We start from the raw sequence: 9,347 nt of genomic DNA on the forward strand, positions 1-9,347 counted from the left end.
GCCACATTATCTATTTTGGGGGAACCACTGCCATATTATCTGTATTTTGGAGAAACTTCTACCAGATTATGTGTCTTTTTGGTGAAATGCTGTCAGATGTCATCTATTTTGGGGGGATACACTACGGCAGAGCTCAAACTTCCACGGCAGACCTTTTACATCACTGCTAAGGTCATGTATATTTGGCCCCACCCATGACCACGCACACATTATGCTTGACCACGCCTATTTTTGGGCGCGCCGTGCGGGTTTCTTGTGTGAGTCCACTCACCTCTTTTCCCAGGACTAGACCCCTGGTTAATATGCTGTTGCTTATCTTTTAGAGCAAAGAGGAATTTCTGAGTTCAGGTCCGATTTAGCTGCTAAATGTGAGTGCAGCAAGAAGTTAGCTCATTTGATTTATTAGGGTGAAAACTTGGCCCATGGGTAAGGTGTATAATAGAAGCATGGAGTAAAAAAAAAATAAATAAAAAAAAAAAATAAACAAAAATAAATAAATTAAATTATTAACTTACCTCCTTATATTCCTTATGAATTGAGTCAAGCTCTCCGGAGAGCATTTTATACTCCTTCTGCAGATTTTCTATGGACGTGTTTGCGACTTCTTGCTTTCTCTCGAGGCCAGCAATATAATTTTGAATAGTCCGGTTAAGACTTAGCTCAGTCTCATACCTGCAGAGTAAATACTGGGTCATAATAAAGGGTAATAAAATGAGCAATATTTTCTTAAAGGGTCCCTGAGCAGTGCCGAAAATTAAAAGATTACATTTACCTGGGGCTGTATTCAGCTCACCGTAGGCGGCGAGGTCCCCCGGCGTCCTCCTGGCTCCTCTCCAAGTGCTTCCGACGGCCTCCATTACCGGCAACACCCGGGCCTCGCATGCGCAGACCTGTCACGCCGGCCACCGTGGTGACGCGAAGCGGCCGGCGTGGTGACGACAAGTGTCAGGAACCAGGAAGAGCCGGCCCGACACCCGGCCTGGGTGTCGCCGGAAATGGGGGCCGGCGGAGGCACATGGAGAGGAGCCAGGAGGACGCCGGGGGTCCTCGCCGCCTACGGTCTGCTGAAAACAGCTCCAGGTAAGTGTAATCTTTTAATTTTGGGCACTGCTCAAGGTCAATTTAAGCCCATCTAAACTCAAATTAAGACAAAGCAAGACCTCAAACCAGTCTTATTGATTAGTGTATAATATTAGTATCTCCTTTGGAACTGATATTTTAAAGAGAATCTGTACTCTAATATTCTTACAATAAAAAGCATACCATTCTATTCATTATTTTCTCCTGGGCCCCGCTGTGCTGTTTCTGCCACTCTCTGCTGCAATCCTGGCTTGTAATTAACAGTTTTAGGCAGTGTTCACAAACAAACTAACCAGCTTCTAATAGGCTCAGCTAAGCATAGTGTGTGAGTCATTCAAAGTATGCAGGGGGCCTGCAGAGGGTGTGTATCGCTTCTACCAATCACAAGCAGCCCTGCACATTCCACACAATCAAGCTTTAGCCCGACAAACAGGACAGAGGAAAGATACATTGATTTATTACAGAGACAGTGCAGTTAGGAAAGACTGCAGTAAGCCAGAGCAGATTAGAACAGGCATAGGAACTTATAGGATAGAAGAACTAAGGCTGAAAAATTTGTTACAGAGTCTCTTTAAGCTCAAGAGGCCATTGTGTAGATGTGCTTGACGCCATCTAGTGGGTGGGCGGACAATATAACAACAGGACACGACGCCCTCTTATTCACTTCTGAAGAAGTGGCGTGGGGTCCTTGGGGTGCGGCGTGCCCTCTATACCACGATGAACATTGGGTAAAAATCCTTAATTCACTTTGAACTGCATCAAGTTGTTGCAACTTTTATCAGTATCAGCTCATATTATACGGGACCACCTCTATTCCAGTGTGTGTATGTGTGTGTGTGTGTATATATATATATATATATATATATATATATATATATATATATATATATATATATATATATATATATATATATACACACACACTTACAGTAATTAGGGGTATGTATGCTCATTCACAATTCTGTCTGCTGATGAGTCACCCCAATTGCATTTGTGATATCTAATTTGTGGTTGTAGTGTAAACCCCCCCCCCCCCCCCCCCTGGGCATTTTATCATGTTTTTATAGCTTTGTTTGGTATACATTCCCTCAAAAAATGTTGATATTTGGACTTATTCAAGTCAACACTTCATATTTCTGCCAAGATGGATACTTTCTCTTTTTGGTTTGACCATCTGGGTACCTATCTAAACAGACTTATGATTCCCACTGCCTTTTTTTTTGTGGGGGGGGGGGAACCAAAAGACTTAGTTGTCCGTAATAAGTTTGAAAAAAAACAAACAAACAAAAAACCCCTTTATTTATCCAAAGTGAATAGAATTAGATACACCAGAAATGAACCTCCCAAGTATTAATATTGCACCTTCCCACAATCCCATAAAGCGTCATTTCTGTTGGTGATAGGGATGACACTAGTGTTGGCAGTATCAACAGAATTACTTTAAACTGCAGTGTAGTAAAACAACCACAGGATGGCACTGTGTATGTAAAGTGTTGCAATGATCTCTATGGTATTGTGTTTTCCTGCAATTTCCTCTCTGTTCTAAGCAAGCTGCATTTCCTATTAATCTCGTTATGATAAACTTGGGTATGGTAAACATTCTAGTATAGTAAACTACAGTACATCTCCTGATATAATAAACAATCTGGTATAGTCAACTAGTATTTTGGCACCTACACAGCGATGACTCTGGGTATAGTGAAAAGTGGGTGGTGCATGCCTCAGTGTGAAACCAATGATCTTGGCTGCTCTCTTCACACTGGCAGGTGAGCTGATGCCTGAATGGGGTGCAATGAATGGCGTTGCTGGTACTCTTTAGCAAGGATGCACATTTGGTGTACGGACTACAAGGTCTGCAATACCTTAGGGCTGCATTGCCAAGCAACAGGAACCCCAGGCTGGAGAAATCGCAGCATGCATCCTGTAACTGGGGAAGAAATTTCCTGGTCACACTTGGGCCAATCATGCAGCCTCTCTCCAAAATGCAGCCAATCATCATGCAGTCCAACCCGTGCTAAGTGATATGCAGTCCAACCCGTGCTAAGTGATATGCAGTCCAACCCGTGCTAAGTGATATGCAGTCCAACCCGTGCTAAGTGATATGGGGCAGCACGGTGGCATAGTGGTTGGCGCTCTCGCCTTGCAGCGATGGGTCCCCCGGTTCGAATCCCAGCCAGGTCAACATCTGCAAAGAGTTTGTATGTTCTCCCCGTGTCTGTGTGGGTTTCCTCTGGGCACTCCGGTTTCCTCCCACATCCCAAAAAACATAAAGATAAGTTAATTGGCTTCCCCCCTAAAAATTGGCCCTAGACTACAATACATACACAACACAATAGACATATGACTATGGTAAGGACTAGATTGTGAGCTCCTTCGAGGGACAGTTAGTGACAAGACTGCGGAAAATGTTGGCGCTATATAAATACTAAATAATAATGATAATAATAATATGCCTCTGAGCACAGGAAGTTTGGTCTTACCCAGTTACAGGATGCATGCTGCAACTGTGAGTTGTCCAGCCGTGGACTCGTGTTGCCTGGCTATTCAAGCCAAGTATAGTAGACCTTGTAGTCCATCCACCATATGTGCAATCTAAACAGTAAGAGTGGTGCTATCCGCTGTTGTATGCCACAGGTATTTTACATCTAATGAAGGCAATGGGGGCCCCCTTTGCTAGCCAAAATTGTCCAACAGCGGGCCAACAGCAGTAGCTGCTGGATGCTCTGGCCGGCCTGTGCCTTTGTGTGAGGTCTGACTGACTCCGCGCTGCCAATCACTTGTGGTACATTTTTGCCATTAAAAAGTTTACTATAACGAGATTCTATTCTACTGTAGTTTTTTTGTTGTTGGACTGGTAAGAGCATATGTGTACATAACATTACATTCATACATTACATTCATAGTTACTGCTTACTGAAGAGAATTGTACTTTTAGCCACAAGATACAATTCAGCTTACTTAATTAAGAAGTCTTCAGATTCCAGCCTGGTGTCTTCAACTTGTAGTTTAAGTGTCAATCTTTGTGAAGAGGCATCAAATAACTGAAATTTGGAGTTACACAGGATTAGGACAACGCAACTGTTTAGGACTCTTTCACACTAGGCACTTCACCGTGCGTTTTGACGTATCACTCCTAGGATGTGGTTAGAAAGGTGACATCAAAGTCTATTTGACTTACATGTTAAAGTGGTCTTAAAGAGACACTGAAGTGAAAATTTTTTTTATGATATTATGATTTGTATGTGTAGTACAGCTAAGAAATAAAACATTAAGGTCAGATACATCACTCTAATTGTTTCCAGTACAGGAAGAGTTAGGAAACTCCAGTTGTTATCTCTATGCAAAAAAAGCAATTAAGCTCTGCGACTTTCAAAGTCGTGGAGAGGGCTGTTATCTGACTTTTATTATCTCAAGTGTTCTTGAACTATTTACTGTTTCTCTGCCAGAGGAGAGGTCATTAGTTCACAGACTGCTTTGAAAGAATCATTTTGAATGCTGAGTGTTGTGTAATCTGCACATATTATAGAATGATGCAATGTTAGAAAAAACACGATATACCTGAAAATAAAAATATGAGAATATTTTCTTTGCTGCTAAACTTCTAGTAATTATTCATAGTACACAACCAATTCATTATATCATATATTTTTTTTTCGCTTCAGTGTCTCTTTAAAGCCAGCATTTCTACTTTGTTCTAAAAAATTCTTCACAGCTTGAAAGCTACTATCCAAGAAAACATTCTAGCAGAACATCACTTAAATGGTTAAACAAAGCACTTTCTCTTCATATCCCATCCAAACTGGAGATAACAGTATCTTTTTTTTTACTTGTTAAACACAAATGTATCAACACTGGAATGTAAACAAACACTCTCTGAGAAACTGTCTCTGCTTCCGGCACACACAGTGTTCAGAATAGCTCATTGGAAGATTTTAATATATAACAAAAAGCAGTTATAATAGAAAAATAATAAAATGCAATGGCAGCTTTCAGGGGAAGAAAAACTACACTTTGGAAACTTGTAATTTGTAACCAGACAATATTACGTGTGCACAAAAGCAAATATGATAACTATATGAGTAATACAAAGTAGGAAAACACATTTTTATAGAATGTTATGTCAGAGTTTCAGACCACTTTAACTTTCACATTAGACAAAGCATTCCAGAGAGTTATGCTTTATCGCATCTGGGAGCTTTGTAACATCTAGCACTTGCGATTTCCCGTCAGGTGAATTAGAACTACCTCTAGTGATCAGCGTCACTCCGCAACTTCCCAACGTCAAGTCATAGTGCGTAATCGGGTTCATGTACGCATTATCTACAGTGACCAGATTTTTCTGGGTTCAACCTGGGATGGGTGGAGAGGGCAGGGTGTGTGTTTGCGGCGCGCGTAGCCTGCTGCACAGAAAAATGGGCGTGGCCATGACATTGTATGGGCGGAGCGTAATCGTAACCCCAGAGCAGCAAATATAGCCAACTATGACCATTAAATAATTAATGCAGCAACAGTTACCCCAGACACCAGAAAATAAACGCAATCTGGGCAGCATTTCACCAGAAAATAAACACAATGTGGGTAACATTTCACCAGAAAAAAACGCAATGTGGGCAACATTTCACCAGAAAAAAACACAATTTGGGCAACATTTCAGCAGAAAAGAAACGCAATTTGGGCAGCATTTCAGCAGAAAACAAATGCAATTTGGGCAACATTTCACCTGCAAAAAAAAGGAATTTACTCACCTGACAGAAGTCTCCTCTCCCGCCGGCCTCTGGCACGCAGCTCCCCCGGAGATATTGCTCCTGCAATCTCCCACGCTGAATGGAATACCAGGGCTACGAGAAGATGGCGCCCCAAGCCCTGTATAGGAGACACAAATAGTCTCCAGTACAGGGCATCTTCCCGTAGCCCTGCTCTGCCTACCGGAAGACTATGCAGGCTGGAGCGGGGCTGCGGGTTATGAACTGGCCAGTTAATGCAATCGGACGGTGGCCAGAGTCCCGAGGCCAGGACGTCCCGCGGCTAAAAGCGGGACGTTTCCCGGGACATAGCGCAGCCTGGGACAGGGGACCCCGAATCTGGGATGCGTCCCAGCTAGAGCGGGACGTCTGGTCACCGTAGAATTATCTAATGTGAAACAGGCCTTAGTACTGGCAGCCAGCAGAGGTGTAAGTATTATTATTATTATTATTACTAGTCTACCTAAGTGCATTTAAAAACAGGCTCCTCTAGGTAGTGATTTCGCCGCCGCCACCACCGCTCCATGTTAGTGCGCATGCGTGCATCCGAACACCCGATGCACGCACGCACTCGACCGCCCAGTGCACACGCGCGCCTGCCGCCAGCCACGCCCAGCTCCATGGCCCATCCTCCTGTCTGAACGGTTGACTGTACTGTGCACATGCGTAGTACAGAAAACCACAGACACACAGACAGGGAAGGATGATGACGCAGGGACAGTTAGGTTTTATTATAGAGGATTGCATACTTTTGTATGTTTGCAATGTAAATTCCAAGCAGGGAAAAGTACAGGAGCCCTTTCGCCGTCATAGTCATTTATTATAAGCCGCGATTAACAGTAGGAAAATCTGGGCACATGGGGGTGGAAGCTATTGGGCGCTGAAATGTACTTTCTTTTCTACAAATTGCGGCTTTTATAATGGCCGCGACATGCGGAAAACAAGGTTAAATTATGTTGCCCGATTAGCAGTAATGATAAGTAGGTACATTTCGGCACCCGGAGGTGCACACAATTACCGACATTCATTTTAAATATTGGCGCCAACACAGGATGTCTGCGGGGGACCGTTAGAAGCCCCGGGTAAGTTCAACTCATTTTCCCCCGACCCCCCCTACAGTATCCCTTTAAGCACTGTGTTGTGATAATGGGTTGTTATGAGGGAATGGAGACTTAGCGTAATATTCTATGCAGCAGTGCCCAGAGGGCCCTCACCCCCTCCCACGGCTGTAAACTGCCTCCAGATAATGTGAGTCCATGCCATCAGCTAGGTAGTCACAGTAGTACGCTGTCTCCTCTCAACCTCATTCCCCGCCAGTCTATTCAGCGTCCGCATTGTCCGGATCAGTGTTCCGTGATGTGGATGACGTCACCCCAGGCTCACTTTCGTAACTAGCATCACCCGCCCTTCGGGCTTCGTCAGACGGTCACTGGTGAGATGGATATGGAACTGCCATATTTTTTTCCTTTGAAACAATACCAGTTGCCTGGCATCTTGCTGATCTTACTGCTTCAGTGCAGGGGCGTAACAATAGACTCTGCAAGGGATGCAGCCGCAGGGGGGCCCAGAAGCCACAGGGGCCCCGTGTGGTGGGAAGTTTATTTTTCCCTGTCCTGAGAGACTGACAACTAGGGGTGTGCAGAGAAAAAGCTTTCTGCTCTCTGCACATCTGTTCTAATGACTGCATCTGCTCAGCCACTGATAAGGAATCATGCAAAGTTTTGTAGACACCGATTTGTAGACCGTCCCGATTTAGTGTGGAGAAGGGTCATGTGTACAGCTTCAAAACCCCAAACTCTCTACCCCTCCCCAAGTGCTCTGTACTGTAGTGATGCTGGAGAAGTCTGCAGAGCAAGTTCTGCTCCATCAGAGGTGGACAAGAGTGAATGTAATAAGACAAGACAAGTCAAGACAAATAACATTTATATTGCGCTTTTCTCCTTGCGGACTCAAAGCACCAGAGCAGAGCAGCAGCCACTAGGGCGCGCTCTATTGGCAGTAGCAGTGTAAGGGAGACTTGCCAAAGGTCTCCTACTGAATTAGTGCTGGCTTACTGAACAGGCAGAGCCGAGATTCGAACCCTGGTTTCCTGTGATAGAGGCAGAGCCCTTAACCATTACACCATCAGCCAACTGCTGATAATAAGCTGAGGCTGGAAGCAGAAAAATGCTAGTGACTATCTCTAGCTTTTTGCCACAGTGTTTTTTTTTTCCACGATTATTGCATTTTTTTACTGTACATTTTCATGATTTTTGAGCAATTGCAATTTGCATTTTAAAAACATTGCAATCTTGATCGGTCTAAAATCACAAAAAAATGCTGCATGTTTGCATTTACCGCGAACTGACGGCGATCGCGGCAGTGGGATCACTGCCATATTGTTTACATTACACTAGCACTTTATAAAGCGCTAGTGATTCCCAGCGATTGCGGTAAACGGCGCCTCATCGCCACAATGTTAATGGACCCTTAGTGTTGCCCCATCAAACTTAAAACAAAGTCGTACCTTCTTCTTTTCCTCCTTTATGATGACAAAGTAGCTGCCGTAGTCTTCGGTTTCTGGGTCAACAATACCCACCGCTTGCTTCTGAGACCACTCAGAGATTTTGTTCTCAAGGTCACATTTGGCTTCCTCAAGTTTTCTCACTTTTTCCAGGTAGACGGCCAGACGGCCATTAAGACCTTGCATGATCTTCTGATCATTTGCACCAAAGTAAGAAGGAAGCAAACCCATCTGTGGATTGGGCGAGTAGAACTCCATGGTGGATTTGCTGATGAAGTCACTCTCTGTCCGACAAATGGGAGGAAGGGAGAAACGGTGGAGTGAATGTGGACGATCACTGGTTTCAACTATTTATATATATAATCAGAATTGACGTGGGCGTTTTAAAGTAAAAAAAAAATTGTTGAGAGAAGCGGTGTACCCACTTGTGGGGCCTAAGTCAAAATAAGCAGTTCTTGCTTATGGCAAGTTATGTTTTCCTTAGGCTTATTCTACAGAAATGGGGAAGGGTAGCATTCTTCTTTTCATTTTTATGCTTTATTCTAAAAAATGTGTTGTATCTGTTGCTTTACCCTTGGCTTCCTTATATGCTGCAGATAGTATGACTGCCTCCTCCAGGCACTCTAGGCAATATATCACAAAAAGCCTTGGTTTGACATGCATGTTAGAGCATTGCATGTGCAGGTGACCACAGAGCATCAGAAGAGTGACAGCCAGGGCTGTTTTTCAGCAGCTGTAATGTGGATGTTTTTGACAAGTAATTTAGAAACCGTTTCGCTCTGGGCTTTCGAGTGTTTCTTGCTTGCCAAAACCGGATTTATTGTTTAGAAAAAGCTCAGCAATGTGTGACTGCAGCAAATAGCACACATTTTAGGCAGAAATTATGGGAAGGGCTTTGGACTAGAGTTGGGCCGAACCTCCGATTTTAGGTTCGCGAACTTCCGCGGAAGGTTCGGTTCGCGTTAAAGTTCACGAACCGCAATAGACTTCAATGGGGATGCGAACTTTGAAAAAAAAAAAAA

At 43.8% G+C, this 9,347-nt stretch overlaps 1 protein-coding gene across 1 annotated transcript in view; it reads right to left on the reverse strand.

Annotated features, from left to right (window-relative positions):
- The window catches only part of LOC137540912 (keratin, type I cytoskeletal 47 kDa-like), a 33,615-nt gene extending 25,032 nt beyond the window's left edge, over positions 1-8,583 (reverse strand). The window contains exons 1-3 of the mRNA XM_068262093.1: positions 8,329-8,583; positions 4,039-4,121; positions 516-672 (exon numbers count right to left, since the gene is read on the reverse strand). Coding sequence (XP_068118194.1) covers positions 516-672; positions 4,039-4,121; positions 8,329-8,583 — 495 coding nt within the window. The remainder of the gene's footprint in view (positions 1-515; positions 673-4,038; positions 4,122-8,328) is intronic.
- Between the last annotated feature and the right edge of the window lie 764 nt (positions 8,584-9,347).

The sequence above is a fragment of the Hyperolius riggenbachi genome, chromosome 12 (assembly GCF_040937935.1).
Source record: "Hyperolius riggenbachi isolate aHypRig1 chromosome 12, aHypRig1.pri, whole genome shotgun sequence".
Lineage (NCBI taxonomy): Eukaryota > Metazoa > Chordata > Amphibia > Anura > Hyperoliidae > Hyperolius > Hyperolius riggenbachi.